We start from the raw sequence: 21,611 nt of genomic DNA, 5'->3' as shown, positions 1-21,611 counted from the left end.
TGTAGAGCAGGCTCGACAGGTGAGAGGTGCCCGGCTTCTCCTGCAGAGCACCCAGGTGGCAGCTCACGACTGTCTCTGAGGGTCTGATGTTCTGTTCTAGCCTCTGCAGGCACCAGGCATGCACACGGTGCACATACATGCAGAGAAACACATACATGTAAAAGAAAATCATTTTTTAAAAAAATTACCTAAGACCAGGGACTGGAGAAATGGTTCAACTATTGAAGCACTTGCTGCTGCAGGACCAGAGTTCAGTTCCCAGTACCCACATGGTAGCTCACAGCCACCTCTAAGTCCAGTTCCAGGGGACCTGACGCCCTCTCCTGACTCCCCTGGACAACAGGTACATGCATGGTGCACAAACATTTATTACAGGCATATATTCATACATACAATCTAAAAAAAAATTAAAAACAAAAACTAGACTATAAATATACATGGTCTCAAACCTACTCTGGTCTTTCAAACCATGCATTCTTTCCTTTTTAAAAATTATTTATGGGGCTAGAGAGAAGTCTCAATGGTTAAGAACACTAGCTGCTCTTTCAGGAGAGCAGAGCTCAATTTCCAGGACTGACACTGTAGCTCCCAACTGTCTAACTCTAGTCTCAGGGAGTCTTACACCCTCATAAAGACAGTAATGGAGGTAAGACACCAATATACAGAAGATAAAAATAAATCATTAAAAATTTTAATAAAAAGCATTCATTAGTTTGAGTTATTCTGTATTAGTTTTTTACTTTGTCTTGTTTTGGTGTTTCTGAGAGGTTTTCATGAAGTCAGGCTAACCTCAAACTCTTGTGTTGCTACAGATGACCTTGAACTTTCAATCTTCCTGTGTCCACCTCCCAAGTGCTAGAATGAAGGTGTGCCCAACTGTGTCCTTTTATTCCATAGTGTGGATTAAACCCCAAAGCAGGCTACAACCAAACTACATCCCCAGCCCTTATTTTTGATTTTAGAGATATGGTCGCACTCTACAGCCAAGAGTAGCTTACAACTCAAGGCAGTCTCCCTGCCCCAGCCTCTGAAACGCTGGAATTACAGGCATGACCCCCATGTGCCTGGCTTCTAATTCCTTGAAAAATTAAAAAAGCTTGCTCAGAAGTCATGACTTCTTAACAAACAAAATGGCCTTCAGTAGTACAGCTAGGTCTCCTTTAGCCTTGGTTCACAGCAGGCTGTTATGATGTAGTTACTGATGTTTTACTCAGAACGCTGCTGACTCCAGTCAGCTCAGTATCCCTCCAGTAGAAACAAACTGTATAACTACTTACCAGTCTCTCTGCTCTCTCTCAGGTCCTGCATTGCCACAATCGCAGCAATCTGAGACCGGAGAAAAGTCAGCTCATCTTCAAGGGCAGCTATCTTTTTAATTGCAGCTTCATTTACAGGCAGATCGTCTGTCTCTGTTTTGTTCTGTCTTAGACCAGGTGATGATGGATCCCAAGTTAGTTTTGAAGGATAAAAAGGAGCAATTTTTCTTTCTTCCTTCTTTTGCCATAGACTATGTCTGCGAGTAAAGGGAAAGAAAACGCACAGGAAGGAAACTTTTCAAACTGTAAAAGACAATTTCAGTGCAGTCCTCGAGGCAGAGGCAGGCAGATCGCCGAGTTAGAGGCCAGCCTGGAACAGAGCAAGTTCCAGGACAAACAAACTCAGCACACAAACTTACTCAACACACACTCATACATTCACTTCCACACTCACCCACACTCATCCACACTCACACATGATGATGTGAAATTGGGAAAAGTGTGAAAAGGACAGAGGAAGAGCTGGGTGGGAGGGTGAAGGAGATGACCTGATCAAAATAAAACACACTCACGTACAAAGAGAAAACCATTTTCAAAAATTTAAATGCAAAAACAGCTTTTGAAAATATATACTAGAAAAGGCTAGAAAATGAGATGCCATCATTCATCCATATTACAGAAATGTCGGGACACAGCATATGACAAAAACAGAACAAAAATGTCTACTCATTAGAAACAAACTTCAACACTTGCAAGAATTCAAGTTTTAGGCTACACCCATGTCCCAAGGCAAACAGATAGAATTACCGAAATCTGAGACAACTGGCTTCTTCATCATTTGCCACACATAAAACGTCAGCAAAAGATGGAACCCTAAGTTCATAATCATCAGACTCCGTAGAGTTCACATGCGGGATCAACTACAACAAAAATAAAAACAAAGTCAGAACCCCATAGAGACTCAGGGAAAACACAGGACCCATGTTTCATCATAGTAAATAAGTTAACGGTCTAAACCAGAAAAGGGAAAAACAGATATGTAAAAAAAAAAAAAAAAAAAAAAAAGCTGGAGCAATGTTCTTCTTCCACCCGAGGGAGTAGCCATGTCTTCTCCTCACGGCTAATCTCATCCATCACACGGCCACACAGGGAAAACACAAAGTCAGATAAAAACAAGCTCCAGGCATCCTTTGTACTGACTTGGAATACAATTAAAGAAACAATGTGAGATAATTTATGTGTAGAAGTAAACCTTGGCTTACAGGCACATTTCTTCCTTCGTCCTTCTATCCTGTATCCTGGGAGCACCTAAATTACTTTATACACAGGGCTTAAATAAGGCATGGTGACTAACTCACCTCAAAATGAGGTCTTCTGCAAGGTTTTAAAGGAAGCCTTCTCCCAATAATACGAACAATACTCCGAGCTGACCCACAGTTTTTATTTTGACAAATCAGCAAATCCTATAAATAAAGCTTTGTTTAAAATACATGCCAGTTAAGTATGCTTATATATCTAAGAAAATAAAAAGATGTAACAGATGTAGTAACCTTTATTTCTACAAAGAAAACTTTAACAGCATATACTTAAAAGTATTCTTAAAGAATTAAACCTTATTGACATTTATCTTGAAAAAACACTAAAGTATGAGGTTAGAAAAATAGTCAAAGTTGACCATAGACACATTAGATCCCAAATAGAATATCCAGACCCCACGTAGAGACGCTGGCATGGTGTAGTCTCAAAGCTGAGGAGACAGAGATCAGCGGATTCCTTCCAGCTGATGGCCTCTCTCAATCTCTTTTCCAGAGTTTTCAAAAGAAGGTTACTGATACCATTTCCCTTCCTCACCACAGGTCCTTCAGACTGTCCCAATCAACCCTATCTCCACCCACAGAAATCCTTTCTAGACACACCTTTAAACCCAGCAGCACCTAGGAGGCGGCAGGGACAAGAGGATCTCTGAGTTCAAGGCCAGCCTGGTCTACAGAGTGAATTACAAGACAATAAGGACTACACAGAGAAACCCTGACTCAAAAAGAGGGGGTTGGGGGGTTCTTTCCTGAAGTATGTTTGGCTTTATTCCTGCTTGCATGTTGTTTGTTTGGAGGGGAGCATCCTACATGAGCACCACTGACTGCTTCTACCGCACTCTCCTTCCTTCTCCCTGCTCCAACTTCTCTCGCATCCCTGTCCCAAATGCATGATTCCTCTGGTCGAACTTCGGTCTTTTGCTGTGGATTGTAATGCTAAGTGCAGGCCCTCAAAACCTGGTTGCCCCTGAGACAAGAAAGTCAGCACATAGACCCAAGTGGCCTTGCCACCAAGTTATTTCTGATTGGTAAATTAAGATGCCTATACCCTATAGCTGGGTAGAATTGAAATAGGCCAGAGAGGGTGGAACAGAACAGGAGGAGGGAGAGAAGAGGACAGAGAGGAAGAGATGGCCTAGGTTAGCCCTGAGGGCTGGCCAATTGGAGTGAAGAGCAGGCCAGATGAAACATAGTAAGTAGTAACTTGCAGTTATCTATAAGAAAAAAGTAGATTCTAAGAGCATAGAAGAGAGATATCTGCCCAGCTCTAATGCTGTAAAGCTTATTATAAATATAAAGGTGTGTGTCTTTTATCTGAAAACTAAATAGTAAAAGGCAGGGTAGAAACCCCAGATTGGGTTTAAATAATTTCAACATCTCATTAATTAGTATTAATAAATGTATAAATGTATATATGTATACATACATATACATACACACATACACACCACACATATATACCTAACCAACTGAATCCATTTAGCTTATGTGTCCAAGGCTGACCACTTGGGATGGCATAAGCTATGTGGGAGTTCATTCCTCAATTGATTATTCCTCTCTCGGCAGATACTGACCACCTATAACTCTTCCTGTAGGGGTGGGACCGTGTGGAACTTCCCCTGTCTGAGTTGGCATGTTAGCTGACATTGGGCTTGTCCTGTCATATATCCTAGGCTAGCCTTGAACTCTCAACTCTGTAGCAAGCAGATGAAGTTGTGAGTGAATGTGTATTGTTGACATGAGCATGGTCAGGGGCAAGTGTGCCTCAGACCAATGAGAGTGGCAAGACCCTCCCTGGCTTGGAGTTCAGATGCACACAGTATCAATCACAACTTCTCCTCTCTGGTAACTACAGCTTCCCTAGAGAGCGCGCACTCCAAGATCACCTAAGCTCCTTCAGCCGCGTGTGAGAAGCCTACATCCATGTTCAGTCACATAACAAACAGATTCCTCATTTGGCTGTGTATCATGAATGTGCTTGATTTCCCAGATGCCAATGCATCTCCAACAGAGGGCATGGCCCACCCCATCCTGACTTATTCTGACACATGTCTGTCCTTTCTCCATTCACTAGAAACCCAGTCAGGTCAATCCCAAAATTGTGCAGGAATGACTCTCCTACCTCAGCCTTCTAAATTCACAAGTTACACCAAACATTGTTAAATGCCTAATAATGATAAGCAAATCTCTAACTACTGGCCCTTGTTCTCATATGTCTCACTATTATGATATTTAAAATGTTTCAGCATTACCTAACAGCACCTCACATTATTATTCTAACTCCATGGCTTCAGACATCAACAGAACACAACAAACTCCCTAATGGGATGTTTTTTCTATCCTAGGCCCTTCTAGACCAGTATGTTCAATTGTCTGTGGGACATTTCGACCACATGTCCCAACCATCCCTCTGCCTGACTGAGTTCCTCTCATCATGCTCTTGCCTTTTCATCTGGGCAACATCATAGTTCAACTTACTTTTGTTTAAAATCTTGGCATTACCCCTGATACTTTTTCTAATTCATTCCACCATCTTTACGGATAATTTACCATTTTGTAAGCCACTCATTATTTTGCATGTGTTTGTGTTTTTGAGATAGGGTCTACGTAGCCCTGGCTATTCTGAAACTCTAACCAGTGGTTCTCAACCAGCGGGTGTCAATTGTTTTTTTTTTTTGGGGGGGGGGGTCACACATAAGATATTTACATTAGATTCATAACAGTAGTAAAATTACAGCTATGAAGAAGCAATAAAATAATTTTATTTTCAGTCTGGCCTCAAATTCACAGAGACCAACCTGCCTCAGCCTCCCAAATGCAAAAGACTTTTACAAATAGTGAGCCATATGAGAACAAGGATAACAACCCTAACTATGTGGTGATCCTCTGTGTCTTCTTGGGCTCTGACTGAGAGAGTAAAGGACCCCTATGAATACCACACTATCAACGGTGCACTACTGCAGACTCATCCTTCTCACACCGAAACAAAGACTGCAATGTTTACACAGAGGCTTTCTTTCCGGAATTTGGGATTGACCTTGGGAGCCTTGCTCATACTGGGCAAGTGTTCTACCACAGAGCCACGTATCTTATATCCTAGCCCTACTTCATGCCCTTTGACTTTGAGATGGAGTCTCACTAAGCTGCCCAAGAAGGTCTTCAACTCACTCTGTAGCCTAAGGTGACCCTGAAATGTAGATCCCTCTGTCTCAGTCTCTCTAACAACTGAGGCCTGTACTAACACACATGGTGTGACTTTGCTGTTTTCTATCTGCTGCTATGAGAAGCATCATGACCAAAAGCAACGTGGGGAGGAAAAAATGTCATCATGGGAGGAAGTTAGGACAGAAACTCAAAACAAAGCAGGAACCTGGAGGCAGGAGCTGATGGAGGAATGCTGATAACTGACTTGTTCCACCAGCTTTCTTATAAAAATTAGGGCCACCTGCTCAGGGGTGTTACCACCCACAATGGGCTGGGCTCTCCCACATCAATCACTAATTAAGAAAATGCTCGGGGCTGGTGAGATGGCTCAGTGGGTAAGAGCACCCGACTGCTCTTCCAGACTGCTCTTCCAAAGGTCTGGAGTTCAAATCCCAGCAACCACATGGTGGCTCGCAACCATCCTAACGAGATCTGATTCCCTCTTCTGGAGTGTCTGAAGACAGCTACAGTGTACTTACATATAAAATAAATAAATCTTAAAAAAAAAAAAAAAAAAAAAAAAAAAGTATGACTGGCTACCCTTTAAAAAAAAAAAAAAAAAGAAAATGCTCTACAGACTAGCCTATAGCCTGACTTTTGGAAGGCAATTTCTCAATCAGGGTTCCCTCTTCTCAGATCATTACAGTTTGTGTCAAGTTGAAATGAAACTAGCCAGTCACGATTCATCATCATTGAGGGAAGTCAGGCAGGAATAGAAGCAGAAACCCTGGCTCAGGCTCAACTAGCTTTCTTATACAGCTCAGAACTCATTATCCCAAGAATGGTATCCTCCACAGGGCTGGGCCCTACCACAACTATGAACAGTAAGGACACTCACTTAGAGACAGGGCCACAAGCCAACGTAATCTAAGCTATTTCTTGAGGTTCCTCTCCCCATAAGACTCTAATACCGAGTTGACAATAAAAACTAATCAGGGCAGAGAACATGTTCAAAATGGCACACTGTCCATCTGTAATCAGCCATTGGTAGGTGGTGGTGGGTGGTAACACCCCTGAGCAGGTGGCCCTAATTTTTATAAGAAAGCTGGTGGAACAAGTCAGTTATCAGCATTCCTCCATCAGCTCCTGCCTCCAGGTTCCTGCTTTGTTTTGAGTTTCTGTCCTAACTTCCTCCCATTGGTAGGGGGGGGGGATCAGGAGCTCAAGGAACGCCTGAACTGCATAGTGCCCTGCCTGGCTCAAAGAACAAAAACGACCCAAGAATAGCAGCAAAATCCAGACTTTTAGCCTAAGCTGCACCATATCCTGTCTCAAAGCAACGACAATAACGAGACCCAAAAATAAAGTTAGCAAAATTAATAAAAGACTTTTACCTGGTCTACGGGAACACCAAAATATTCCAGCACGTTTCTTAATATATTTAGAATGAAAGACATTGGTGAAGGAAGTTCAAGAAAACGCTGTTCGTTGGTACCTTAGAAGAGAAGTTATCAATTATTACTCTTGACAGGTAACTGCTACATAGACCGCACTAAGGAAACCACAGAGACCTTTCATGACACCATCAAGTGATTGCTCCTGGAGAGCTATTATTTTGAAGAGAGACTTAAAAGGAAAGAAAGAGCACTTTACTAAATTCCATTGCTATCTTACCGTGTGTGTGTGTGTGTGTGTGTGTGTGTGTGTGTGTGTGTGTGTAAAGGGATTGACAAGCAAATGTGCGACAGCCAAGATCACCATCCCTGGAGCTCTGCTGCCCCTGGAGAGAACCGCCCAGCCGCTCTCTTCACCCCGCGAGGAACGCCACCCGCCCGCGCTTCCGTCCGTCCGTCCGTCACCGGCCACCGACCGGAAGCCGAGGCCTAACGGAGCCCGTGCCACTCACCATCCCGCGGCATTGCACGGCGCCAGGCGGCCGGGGAAACTCTCCGGACGCGACCTACAGCCGCAGAGTAGCTTCTTCCCGGAATCGCTCGCCGCTTCCGACTCGACCCCAGCCTGGAATATCAAGCTTCGCGGGCCGGAGTTCGGAGTCTATCCCTATTGGACGCCGCCGGAGGACGCCGCCGGTGATTGGAAGGGTAAGAGCCAATAGGCGCATTCGAAAGGCGCATGCGCACCGTGCCCCCAGCATTCGGAATTGTGTCTTCTGCCTTTGCAACTTGTGCTTCACTCAGTCCTTTGCCAGTAAGGTGTCAAGCCTTCCCAACATTCAACAAAGAATCCGCCCACTTGTAATTGTTTAGTCATTCTGCGAAAATATCTAGCCGTTATGCTAAATGCTGGGATTACTCATGTTGAGCCACACTGTCCAGTCTAGTTGTTTACATGTCTTAGTGTGTGCACGCTACACATGCACATGCCAAAGTACCTGTTTCAAAGCCAAAGGACAATTTGTGTAGGATCCACGGATAGAACTTGAGACCTCAGGTTTGGTAGCAGGCTGCTTGAGCCATCTCGCTGACCCTAAGGCTTTTTTACACCTTTACCTTTCAAACTTTTGAAAGCTAATGAAAAGCAAAAAAGCTTTAATTAATCAAAACCAAAACAAAACCAAAAAACCCTTGTTTTGTATTGACAGTAAGAGATTATGGAAAGCAGAGTTATATACACTGGTCATAGCTATACTCACCACAACCCAATTCACAAATTGATATTTAATTGTAGTAATGTATTTAATTACAAAACCTCAGTTAAATAACTAAAGATTTGGCATGTCATGAGGACATGAGCATTAAGTTTTGAAATTCTTACATTTTCTTTTCCTTTCTTAGGAATGTTTTAATAATCTTAACAATTGCTGGGAGTGGTTGGCGCATGCCTTTAATCCCAGCACTCGGAGGCAGAGACAGGCGGATTTCTGAGTTCGAGGCCAGCCTAGTCTACAAAGTGAGTTCCAGGACAGCCAGGGCTATACAGAGAAACCCTGTCTCAAAAAACCAAACAAAACAAAAAACAAAAACAAATTACATATATATAAATATATGTATATATATAACATATATATATGAATATATGTATATTCTTAAAAAATAATAAGGCTGGGCATGGTGGTGCACGCCTTTAATCCCAGTACTTGGGAGGCAGAGGCAGGTGGATTTCTGGGTTCGAGGCCAGCCTGGTTAACAGAGTGAGTTCCAGGACAGCCAGGGCCACACAGAGAAACCCTGTCTCAAAAAAACCAAAAATAAAAAATAAAAAATAATACAGCATTTCTGAAAAGAAACAACCAAGACTGTATAAACTCTCTGGAGAAATGTGTTTTTTGGTTTTTGGTTGTTTTGGTTTGTTATTAATGTTTTGGGACATGATCGGAAATTAAAGAAAGTTGGCTTTGAAATGCTGCCTTTCCCTCATTTAAGGATCAGATCAACACAGTTCCTCCAAGTCTGTCCTAAGTGTGTGTGTGATGTCTTCTGAGAAGCCACCGCGGGTGCCAGCAATAGCATAAACTGTTTTTGGAGTCTCTTAGATTCAAATGACCAACAACTTAAGTTTCTCATATCCAGTACTGGATTTTTTTTTCCCCCACTATGGCTCTAATGCAGAGCATTATCGCTCCAAGTGGCATAATTTCATTTAAACTATATAGGTATGCATGCACATACTTACTATATCATATGCAAACTTAGTAAATATAAAATTATTCCTTACAGCTTTTTCAAATATTTAGTATTTATCCCTTCTCCATCTGTTCCTGAATTGCACCTTCCATCTATTTTTTTTCTACTTCTTCCTTCTGATCACCTCTATCCTGCCATGCAGAGTGTTCCAAAGAAAGCAGCCATTGAGCAACCAGAATTGGGAGCTGTGCCAGAGAATACAGGTAGGTTATATGTGTCTGAGCCATTTGAGCTGGCTAGTGGATCCTTGGGAGTAAGGGCTCTGTGGTCTGCCAAGTCCTCTAATAAGTCAAAGCTATCTGGGTTAGAAAGGTGGCTCAGCAGTAAGAAAATCACACTGGCTGTTCTTCCAGATGACCTGGATTGAATTTCCAGCTCATATACAGTGGCTCACAGCCAACTCTATCTACAAGGATCTAATCCACTCTTCTCACCTCTGCAGAGACATCGTACACATGGCCATGAAGGGCATAAACCATCTCTGGTGGCTGGGAAAATGGCTTAGTGGCCAAGAACACGACTGCTCTTCCAGAGGACTTGGATTTAATTGCCAGCAACACTTGGCAGTTCGTTATCTGTATTTCCAGTTCCAATAGATCGATCTTTCTCTCTCACACACACACCAATGCACATAAAGTAAGCCATGTTACTTTAAATTTCTCTAGACTTGACATTGTACCAATGTTTTGTCTATGTATGAATATGTACCATGTGTATGACTATTGGATACCTTAGAATTTAGTTTATTGTTATGAAGCTACCATGTGAGTGCTGGGAATCAGAATTAAGGGCCTCTGCAAGAGCAACTGTTATTTAGTGCTGAGTTCTCTCCAGCCCTCACTCTTCTTAAAACACAGGCCTATAATCCCAGCATCTGAAAGGCAGGAGATAAGAGATGAAGGTTTTTCTTTGGGTCACCTGGGGGCCGGTTTGGGTTACATGAATCTGTTCCATAGTGTATGTACACACCTCACTATATTGTCTATTTTTACTCAACTGTTAGCAGCTGTGATTACTTACCTGTCCTAACAGTCAAGGAGTGAAGTCGGTGAGAATGCGGAGTGCTCCTGGGGCTATTCACAAGAAAGCAAGTCTTTGACTTGCACAGAATTGTTTTTACAATGTGGTTTCATCCTCCTCCCAGGTGTAGCAAATAGGTGTGAGTTTACTTCAGATTACACATTATTGCTTGCTGCTGTTATTCAACTAAATGTTGGTGCATTTGTTGACAATGTTTTGGCCATGTGAAACTCCTTGCGGTTGTATACAACATAACTCTTTAAGAACTTTACTCATGTGACTTCTCTTAACCCTCATAGGAAATTGTCTGGGGCTTTTAATAAAGTTGGCTATCACATGAGACTTTAGTCGGTCTCATTTATAGGCCCAATTCTCCCAAGTCCCACTGCCTGAAGAGCAGTGATCCTACCTAATGAACTGGGCAAAGCTGGGCCTAACAGTATTGTCAGTGAGAAAGAAACTTGAGGATTCACACAAAGACAACTGAAGAGCTGCTGGGGAGAGGAAAGATTGTCTTCACTGGAACAGCCAACTGGTATAATTGTCCAAGCTCCTGTAACATTTTTTAATATTTTATGTGTACTGTACCAACTGCCTGCAGCAGCCCACGTCAGATGATGAGATCAGATCCCTCAGAAATAAAATTACAATGGCTATAGGATTATGAATACATAACCATGAGCCACCACATGGGCAGTAAGAACCAAACCCCAGTCCAATGCAAGAGCATTAAGCTGTTAGCCTGCGGTTTCTCTCCGGCCCACTGGGGTACACCAAAGTTCCATCATAGCCTTGAAAATCAACATGCACAGACACAGTGAAAGAAGGGGCAGAATGAGGATAACGTGCCTTCAAAGCCTGGGCACAGAAAACCCAATACTTCATCCTCTTTGGAGATGGCTTTCTCAGAGATAATCAAGGCTCACTCTTCTTCGGGATTTCGGAATTTCTTTGAAGACTCATGAAGCAAATCTGCAATAGCAGCTGCCACATTTCTATCTTCAAATCCAGGCTTCCTTTCACTAAAAATGCAGTTCCCTCCATGTTTGAAGCTCACGGGAAGCATACCTCTGACTTACATGACAAACACAGTGGAGCCATGCTCTTCCTGTAGTGAGAACAGGAGCAACACAAGTTATAACACATCACCTTCCTGCAGACAGTTACTCAAAGGAATAGACATTGTGAACCAGGCCAGACAATGTAGTAATTGAACTGTATCAAAATCAACTCATGTCAAGTAAAAGCATTACATTCAAATACAGCATATTACTAAAATAAAGCACCCTTGTATTCTGTGGTGGTCTTAATGAGAAGTGTGCCAAGTCTCGGGCATTTGAGTACTTGGCTCCAACTGGCTGTCTGGGAAGGCTTAAGAGTTGTGGCTTGATGGAGGAAGCATGTCACCAGGGGCCAGCTTTGAGATGTAAAAGCCTCGACCTCTGCTCACTGTTTACTGTGTGTAGCTCAAATTGTACGCTCTCACTCAGCAATCTAGTGGTTGCCATGCCTCCCTGCTGTCAAGCTTCTCTGCCATGATACTGTTAAGACTTCTAATCATCTAGACTCCAAAAATGCATCCAGAAATCCCAAGCCAGCTTGAGCTACATAGCAAGACCTGCTTCAAAATTTGAGGCTATAAGTTATTAAAAGTTGTCAATTCCTGGGCCAACACGGAGGCAAGTGGGGAAAGGTGATTTCTGTCAAACTTAACCTGAGACCAACAGGGTAGGACAAAACTACTCCCTCCAAAAGTCGTACTTGGATCTCCCTCCACACTTGCACACCACACACAACTATACACATAAATAACATACTATCAAAACATTGGGAGAAGTGACTAATTTTTCAGAATAGGGAAATGGCTCACGAGTTAAAAGGGACGTGCATTTCTTTCAGAAGACAAAGTTCAGTTCCCAGGACACACATAAGGTGGTGCACAACTGTAACTAGAGGGAATCCAATGCAACTTCACTCTACTGGCTGGCCTTTGTGGGCAGAAGCCATGCCACACACACACATTTTCTTTTGTATTTCCAATAATTTTTGAGAAGTGTTTCAATTATACTGGCTGTTAAAGAGAACAAAAACTAACTCTCCAGTTACTGATTAGCTGTACTTTTTGGAGGGCAGTAAGCTAGGGATAGGACTCAGCAGAGTGACTGCCCAGCAAGCACAGAGGCCCAGGTTCAATTCTAAGCACAAAATATAGTGGGCCACCACTGCAATCTCAACACACAGGTGGAAGCAGAAAGATCAAAGTCACCTTGGCCATCCAGTTGAGTTTAAGGCCCGCCTGGGCCTAATGAGACTCTCCAATCAAAAAGGAGTCAATCCATAGCTTACAAATGAGAGATGCAGCGCCAACTGACCACAACCTGGCATCCCCATGTGCTAGGATTAAAGTTTGGTGCCTATTCTTTTCAAGGATCTGGAATTGCTGTGCTTTATAGAATGGCTCACTAAAAACTGTATGCATTCTCATCTTCCCAAGGAGAAGACAAGAAAGCAATTAAGACAGTTTTAAAGAATCAAAAACATTTATCAAACCACATATCAAATGTATACAAGTTGGTATTCCAAATTCTAGAAACAGGCATGGAAGTCAGCTGGGTAGAGTTCAAGCAGCGATAGCCTCAACGTCAGGCAAACAGAGACCAGCTATTACCACTTAGGACATTTTATTGGCATATGACAATTTACAAGGGTCCCTGTTGAAATATACACCACACTGAGGAAGAGTCCTTTAGCCATCTACATTCATTCCCATTGGATATTTTCCCCTCAAATTATAATTTAATTCCCAACACTGATTTTAACGAAAGGGAACAATAACAATTCTTTGAAATAGAGTGCAAATGGGAAAGCCTTTTCTTTTTATATTAAAATTCCTAAGATGTTTAAGCATACAAACCTAAGAATTGAGTCATGGCCTTCTAAAACTGCTTTCTTGTTTTTTTCTGGGAAAATCCTTTGGTTCAATTTTATTTCTTTTCTCTGGGTAAAGGAAGTATGTGTATGCAGTGTATAACACATAGTATGCAGTGTGTAACATACAGTATGCAGCATGTAACATGTAGTACGCAGTGGATAACAGTCGTTTTCCTGGCACTTGTAATCAAGCAGCTTTACCAAGAGGCATGGTTTAGCTTTGTAATGTCATCAAGTGTGTGATTAAATGCTCACCTCAAAGAATGCACGCAGGCTGCTTTGTGTTTGGCTCTGAAAAGGAGAAGACTCACAGTGGTATTCTCTACTACAGTTCTCATAGCAACCCCTTGACTATGATGTAATGGCATATTCTTGAGCTATAGAACGGAAGTAGCCACAGGCAAACACTTAAAAACAGCCTGTTACTCCTCATTAAATAAGGTTCAACCAATCTGCTTGTCTCTGTTGTGGAGAAAGTAAAGGTAAGCAGTACAAACGTAAAGATTGAGTGTGTAACCAAGGAACTGTTGAAATGAAGGTGGATATTCATATAAAATAGGAATGGTATGAAAATTATTAGGGAATTAAGCACGTTTTTACATTTAAATTAATCTTAACTATTTATAAATAACTACTTATATCCAGATTGAAGCAATAAAGTTGCTTTTCAGGTATTTTCTGATTTACTACATAATTTCAGTGTGACAATTAAGGGGAGCATCATGCAATACTGACTCCTGAGGATCTTATGATAAACACTTCACATGTTGACTTTGGTTTTAGTTTAATTTTGTTGCCAAAAGTTTTTAGCAAAAGCCACTAGCTATTCAAGGTCTAAAACACTGTAAAAAATCATCAAAACTTAAAAGTGTGCATTAACAGAATAAGCATTATCTTCTTTAAATGCACACATACACAACAACTCTGCTGCAATGTAGCTAGCTTTAAAAAAAAAATTCTTAGCACTGGTTTGCTTTATTCCTTTAAAAGCTATTAAACAAATAGCAAAAAAAAAAAAAAAGAAAAAGAAAAAGAAACATATTTACCTAAAGAATAGACGCCAAGAAAAAGGCCATTTTATAAATTTAAGTTGATGGTTGTACACACAATTAGATCAGTGCTACAAGCTTCCTGCTCAAGCCTTCTATTGGCAACATTAAGAGAAAACTAATTACTTAAATATGACTTAACAGTATGTTGCCTCTATCTAATCTTGTAGTTATGTTATGGACTAATATACAGCTGTTCAAAGCATCCAATAAATATGTAAGCTATCCAATCAGGTACTAGATGACCGTGTGCATACATTATGCTACAGGATAACCTTCCTCTACATGAAAAGGACTCCCAAGTTTCATTGTAGTTTTGTTTTTTGTTTTAAATACAACCAGGTTTATGGAATCAGGATTTTACTTACACTGATATTACAAACCAATTTCTCTCTCTCTCGTAGGTAGCTGGTATCTAAGACCATGACTCAAACTATCAGATAAGAGTGGAATTTTGAATTCATATTGGAAAGTCTCTTCAAATGACTTTACAAGCCATTGTTTGCTTTCAGAAAAAAATACCACTTTCTCAAATCTTTTAATTTGTACTTTTTAGCTATTAACAAAGCTGTCCTCCTTATGTTTGCTGAAGTGTGAAACTAGTTTACCATAATAGCAACTTTGTGATATTCTTCAAAAATTAGTCACCCTACTACGTAGTGTTCAAATTTTAAAAGATGTTAAACTGATGTGTACAGTTAAAATAATTAGTGTGGTCACTATAAACAATTCCTGTTCAAGGATTTGTGTGGGTTTGAGAAAAGCTAACGTTCACTTCAGAATCAAAGACTTATTAACAGGGAGGCAAGTTAAGAGTTGTCACAGAGTTGGACTTGACCACTTCTTATAGACAAAGCAGAAATACAATGCATGTAACAAAAACAGTCAAATGTTTTTAAAAGTTGATAGTTACAAATATGATACCGAACATTTTCTACTTTATTTCAATACAATTTTCAACATACAGTCTATTTTTTTTCAAGGTATTTGAAGACTTAAAACAAAATTTCTATAAACTACTTGCAAACAGTACAGTTTAAGTAAAATGCTTACATTCTTATTTGAAAACAAAAATCAGGTTTAAAAAAATGTAAGTGTCAAGTTCTGCTCCCTGTTGCAATCTTGAGACTATTCCTAAAAAAGGAAAAGGAAATTAAAGGTCAGTAAATCTGTGGGTAGTGAATATTAATATTTCTAAAAGTTATCAACTTAATTGCCCTCAAAGTTCATACTAAATAAACTGAAAACTCAGAAAATGTCTTACCTTTTCTTCTTTGCGTCTGTCCTTCTTCTCTTCATTATTTTCCATGGTCTCTTCGTCATCTTCAACAATCCCATCTCCTTGGTATTTGTCATGAGTCCATTTTGGACTGCTACCTGATTTTTTGAAATTAAAGCGCCCTCTGCCACGTTGAAAAGTACCACGACCTCTTCCTCTTTTGGCCCAGTAATCCACACCATCATCTCTGTCATCGTGCTATAAAAAGGTTTAAAAAGAAACATCAATAAAACAGCTTTCTTGTAAAGATACCAATTCTCTAACATACAGCTGTCATGCAAATTATGTCAAGCCTAAGAGATGTAAAAGCCTGCACTGAGATTTACATCTAGCTATGAATCTATATCAATCCACAGGCGAGGCGTTTCCATGGTAAATCATAACAGCACAGGCTTGAGGCAACTTATCTCGGCTGTTTTCTTTTACAGTGAGGCTAGTACATCCCAAACTGCATTTTTTAATAAATATATGTAAACAGTTACTCCCCAACTTATAGACTATTCTATTAAGTAAAACAATCTTCATAGCTGAAAAGTATGTAAAGTATTCCCATTCCAAAACCCAGTAGAAAAGGCTAAAGGTCCTATCACATTAACTGACTACATCTGCCCACTATGAGACAAAGTGAAACAAACAATGGCCCTTTACAAGGAAGCAAACACAAGACAGAAGTCATGTTGCATGGGCTTTTAAGTACTTGAATTGAGCAACTACCCAACTCACTAAAATCTTTTAAAATGTGTCACAAAGACTGTTTTCAAAACAGAGTATGCCTTTGTGCATAAGCAGCATTTGTATAGATTAACTTCTTATATAACTTAAAAATTAGAATTATACGTGCAGATATTAAGCTGTTTGAAAGAACAGTTTTAATACAAGCTGTTAATATCTTGTATCTTTTGACACTTTTACCAAACAATGAAGACTGTAGGTGGGGTTGTGCATGACTCCATAAAGAATGACTTCTGAGACTATACAGAAAGTACAGACTTCCCAAGAGAGCCACTCCAAATGGTATCTCCTCAGTTACATTGTTTCATGCTCCCTTATGCCACTAACACTCATTTTTAGAGCCTTGTTTGATGTTGCTTTTAATGATCTTTGAATGTGTAGCAAGAAGGAAACAAGTTCTGAAAAAAGGACCTGCCATTACACCTTCAACAGAAACCAGAGAGACAGCCTAGAAGGAACAGTAAAGATTCACTAAAATGCACTTGGTCCAGGGTCTACCAAGCAAGGATTCAACGTTTGTCTATAGTCCTTACTTACTAAGTCTAGAGTGCTTACTAGGTTTGTCTACAGTGCTTACTAAGTACAGTGACACGCTGCTCTGAATACTTGTAATCACTCATCCAATCTTTAGAAGCAGGTATACTATGACTATCTCTTCTTATCCTATAAAACAGAGAAAACAGACAAAAAACCCGGAAACTCTTTACTGACCACTATCTATTTCCCACAAATCCCGATGGCAGTAAATGAGTTCCCAGATCAGGCAACTTAGAATAGAAATGGAAAAGGCTGGTTGCCAGTCAGATTAGTCATTACTTTTAGATATAAACTCATTTGAAATTTTAAGTAAAAAGAAACTAGAGCTGGGCGGTGGTGGCACAGGCCTTTAATCCCAGCACTTGGGAGGCAGAGGCAGGCGAATTTCGGAGCTGGAGGTCTATAGAGTGAGTTCCAGGACAGCCAGGGCTACAGAGAAACCCTGTCTCGAATAACAAACAAACAAACAAACAAAAGAAACTAGAACCCCAGGAGACTAAGCTGTTTCTTTCAGAGTACATTCATTCCAACAGCAACTATGTGAAACGGTGGGTGGATACTAAAAATGCTACTTTTCTTCTTTCCCATTTCCATGTGTGAGCATATGTACGGGTGCCGATACAGGGGTATGTACATGCCTGTGGAAGGTGTGACTGGAGACGCTGGAGACAGATAGGCCCTCAGACCACAAACCCAGCATTTGTATGGGGTTCTTAGAAATTCCAATGTTCTAACCACTGAGGTGCCCTCAGCCACTGGAAACAGTCTTAATTTTCAAATTCTTACATTCAAAATTTGAGTCTCCTAGTTTTCAGAATTAATTTTTCACAGATGACAGTTAAATATTTACCTAACAGTCAGAATGGCTTTTTTTCTTTTTAAAAAGAAATCTATAATGGACTCAAGATCTCCAGCATCCATCTCTCTCCACTTAACACAATTAAATCAAGTTTTTCTAGGAATGCAAACCTATAATGCCAACATTCAGCCAACAGGAATCTGCATTTCAAAGTTAGCCTGGTCTATAGAGTTAAGATCCTGTCTCAATCTCTTCCAATTAATTAATTAATTAATTAACGAAGTATAGAGTTTTAAAAACTAAATTTTGAGTCGTCATCAGTCCCTACGTGTTTCCACTGCCTTCCTTGTCCTGACAACTTGCCAACTCCGTATTTCTCACTTGTTCCAACTCCTCCTATTGGTCTCTCAGGATCTACCTGACACTGGGATCTCCCTAGAACCCTTCCTATTGATTATCACACCCTCCCTTCTACAAAGCCAAGGTTTATGACAAACTGAAGAACGTAACAAACACTCGTAATTATTTAATCAGGGTAAGATGAAGATGACAAATGAGAAATTCGGATTGGACTGCAGTGCATGGCATTAAATATGAATCCCACTCTTACTAGCTCAACAGTCAAACTACTCAGTAACTGAATTACTGGTCATCTGTGAAAATAGAATGGCCTCAACTCAAAAGGGAAATTTAAAAAAAACTATCTTATTTCATGTCTGAGAGTGGGTCATTGTGTAACACATGTTAGACCCCAAACTTAGGTCTACCCTCCTGCCTGAATGCTGGGATTTCAGATATTAATATGTCCAGCTTAAGTGTTACCAAACGTTAAACTCTACTGGGTTAAAATTTCTAATACTGAGCCAGGTGTGGTGGTGCACGACTTTAATCCCAGTCCTCAGGATGAAGAAGCAGGCAGATTTCTGAGTTCGAGGCCAGGCTGGTCTACAAAGTGAGTTCCAGGACAGCCAGGGCTATACAGAGAAACCCTGTCTCAAAAAACAAAAACAAAAACAAAAACAAAATCTAATACTGGTATATTATAGTTCAAAAACCCAAAGGAAAATCTAAATTTAAAGCTCATTTCTGAATTGATATTTTGGCTCTAGTCTCAATTCTGTCTAAAGTCAGTCTGTATATAAAATCTGCCATATTCCTGTGATTCCAGGTGTCACTTCAACTGCTCTTGAGGACAAAAATAACTTAGCCACTCGTCTATGTTAACTGTAAACATATTATACAGACCAAAAACTTAACATTACAAACCACAGCCAGGCAGTGGTGCACAGCTTTAATCCCATCATTCTGGGAGGCAGTGGGAGGCAGAGGCAGGCAGATCTCTTGAGTTTGAGGCCAGCCTGGTCTACAGAACAAGTTCCAGGACAGTCAGGGCTAAATACAGATATCTTGTTTCAAACCAAGAAAAGAAAATGAAGGCATACAATAACCACAAATTATTATCATTACTTGTTACATAACTAAATTCTTTTGCGGAGAGAGGGGAGGGAGGGAGGAGACAGGGTTTCTCTATGTAGTTCTGAACTGGCTCTGTAGACCAGTTTAGCCTCAAACTCAAGAGATCTACCTACCTCTGCCTCTCAAGAGTGAAAGGATTAAAAGTGTATACACTACAACACCCAGCAAATAACTAAGTTTTTAAAATAACACATTAATAAAATTAATTTAAGATGTTTATGTCCCAATTTAATATTTAAAGATCCATGAAAACAGATCCTGACAACTAAGAGAAAATCTGGTGTAAATTATATCTCAATTGCATACAGTGGCACATGCCTATAATGCCAGAATTTAGGGAGCAGATAGGAGAATCCAGTTCAAGGTCAACATCCATTCAGGATATACTAAATAGGTTTGAGACCTCCTCTCAAAACTACACTAGTTTTTGAAATTGTTAAAATACACCACAGGTTTCCTCCTTTAATACCAGCAATCAAAAGCAGAAGCAGCCATCTCTGTGAGTCCTATGCCAGCCTAGTCTAGTGAGACCCTATCTTGAAGAAAAAAAAAACCTAATAGTTAAAATTTACTAGCTGCTTCTTATTCTCTCTTAACTTTCTAACTTCACACTTGCACTATTATTTGTCTGGCATTTTTACCTCCCCTCATCCCATATCTGAAATGGGAGCCTTTTAGCATCATGTCTTCTCCATACTCTCATCACACCTTTAATGGTAACACAACATGACAGCTGCTGGATCTCAGTGTCTAAATCTGCATTAACAACTACCCACTGGATCCACAGGATCCATTCTTGCTCTCTCCTAATCACTTCAGACCCACCCTAGAAAGGGAGAAGATCCATTTTTGAAGAAGTGTGCTGATCCTTTCCAAGCAGACTCACTTCAGAATACAGCTTTATCCTCTTGTTAAGCAAACCTGCTATGGACACTCAGTTTGATCACCCTCTACTACTACTATTTACCTGCCTTGCTTGCTATTTTCAAAAGTAGCCTCATAAGCATGACTTCCCTGAAAAGCTATGATTAAAAATTGATATTCAGGTACATTTGAGTAACTTAATAATCTGCCCCTATAATACAAAACATACAATCCATTTCCCAGGCCCAACTAAACAAAATTACCATCCTATCCAGAGAGCCTTCAAGACCCACAACCTCCCATTTTAACCCTTAACAATTTGAACAGGAAAAGCATATCCATTATAACCAAGGACCAAAAGCAACATATCTAGCAATTGCTTTTTCAATACCTAGTTTTCCTATTATTCCAATGAATTTTGAAAAACTCAAGATCCTTCATTACAAGAACCATGAAGAACATTACTTTCCTTGTCTTTAAATAGCTAGGAAATAAAGTACAATTTAATTAAGAGGTTTCTACACTTAGAAGTGTTTTCTAGACAGATATGAAAGATGTTAAACTCAACTATAGTATGGTTTTGTTCTATCTGAATGTGGCAATCAAATCAGGCAGTTTTCATTTACCTTAAGCAGCCCACTGTGTGATAAGTCAAGCATGAAATCAGAACCAGAGGGACCCATAACTGAATTTAAAGTTTCAAACAATTTAAGTAATGATAGTAAAAAAAAAATGTTCGCCCAAGTTACAATGAAAATCTCATAGTGGTGACCATCTGTTCTGAATGAAATGTATTCCCCTAGGATGTTTGGAAATCAACACAAATCAAATGAAACAGATTTCTAACACCCACCAAGAAGTACTTCTTGCTCTTTGGGGTATATTCTGGATCCCATTCCTCTTCCTTCGGTCTCTTTTGAAAAGTGGTATTTGAGTTGTTTGGACCAGTATTTGTCCCAGCAAAAACTCCTCTGGCTCTTCCTCTGCCTCTAATTCGAAACTGATTAACATTAACACAGTTTTTAGTAATGCAATCAAAGGTATTTAGTTACATGCAAATTCTAGATTTTACTGCAGTAACAAAAGCAAAGTGTATGTGGTGTGTGTGTGTGTGTGTGTGTGTGTGTGTGTGTGTGTGTGTGTCTGTCTGTCTGTCTGTCTGTCTGTCTGTCTGTCTTCACAGCCACTGAGGATGGATCAGGTAGTCATTTTATACAAGGAAGTTGAGTAGATGAAGATAAGTGATATTCTGAAGTATTAGAGTATGTACTTTCATGACTTGAAACTAGTATTTTTAAACAGTAATATAGGCAGGTCCCTCTACTCACTAACCAAAAGCTATATAGTTCCTGTGAATTATACCAACAAAGTATTACCCTGAAAGAAAAGTCCTTCTGTTCCTCCAAATAACCTAGTGACTACAGTAATATCCAACTAGATATAGCTAAAGGTTAAACTATGGATCTGAGAAAATGCACTCCATTTAAGCCTATAGCAGTTACAATAACTTTATAAAAGCATAATAGATTCTACGTAGACTTAGGGAAAGTTGTGTGACTGGTACACA

At 40.2% G+C, this 21,611-nt stretch overlaps 2 protein-coding genes across 6 annotated transcripts in view; both read right to left on the bottom strand.

Annotated features, from left to right (window-relative positions):
- Positions 1-10,890, bottom strand: part of Mtfr2 (mitochondrial fission regulator 2) — a 17,017-nt gene extending 6,127 nt beyond the window's left edge. The window contains exons 1-5 of one of the 2 annotated variants that reach the window (XM_006512858.4): positions 7,388-10,890; positions 7,108-7,208; positions 2,615-2,719; positions 2,064-2,176; positions 1,278-1,513 (exon numbers count right to left, since the gene is read on the bottom strand). In XM_006512858.4, coding sequence (XP_006512921.1) covers positions 1,278-1,513; positions 2,064-2,176; positions 2,615-2,719; positions 7,108-7,170 — 517 coding nt within the window. In that variant the 5' untranslated portion in view covers positions 7,171-7,208; positions 7,388-10,890. The remainder of the gene's footprint in view (positions 1-1,277; positions 1,514-2,063; positions 2,177-2,614; positions 2,720-7,107; positions 7,209-7,387) is intronic. The other variant, NM_027930.3, reaches the window with a different exon arrangement.
- A 2,008-nt stretch (positions 10,891-12,898) lies between these two features.
- The window catches only part of Bclaf1 (BCL2-associated transcription factor 1), a 32,133-nt gene continuing 23,420 nt past the window's right edge, over positions 12,899-21,611 (bottom strand). For 2 of the 4 annotated variants that reach the window (NM_001025392.1, NM_153787.2), the window contains exons 11-13: positions 20,898-21,044; positions 15,622-15,834; positions 13,042-15,491 (exon numbers count right to left, since the gene is read on the bottom strand). In NM_001025392.1, the coding sequence (NP_001020563.1) occupies positions 15,486-15,491; positions 15,622-15,834; positions 20,898-21,044 (366 nt within the window). In that variant the 3' untranslated portion in view covers positions 13,042-15,485. Of the gene's footprint in view, positions 15,492-15,621; positions 15,835-20,897; positions 21,045-21,611 lie in introns of all 4 variants that reach the window. The other 2 variants (XM_006512865.4, NM_001025393.1) reach the window with 2 other exon arrangements.

The sequence above is a fragment of the Mus musculus genome, chromosome 10, assembly GCF_000001635.26.
Source record: "Mus musculus strain C57BL/6J chromosome 10, GRCm38.p6 C57BL/6J".
Classification (NCBI taxonomy): domain Eukaryota; kingdom Metazoa; phylum Chordata; class Mammalia; order Rodentia; family Muridae; genus Mus; species Mus musculus.
The sequence above is the reverse complement of the archived record's forward strand: the minus strand, read 5'-3'. Positions and strand labels throughout refer to the sequence as shown.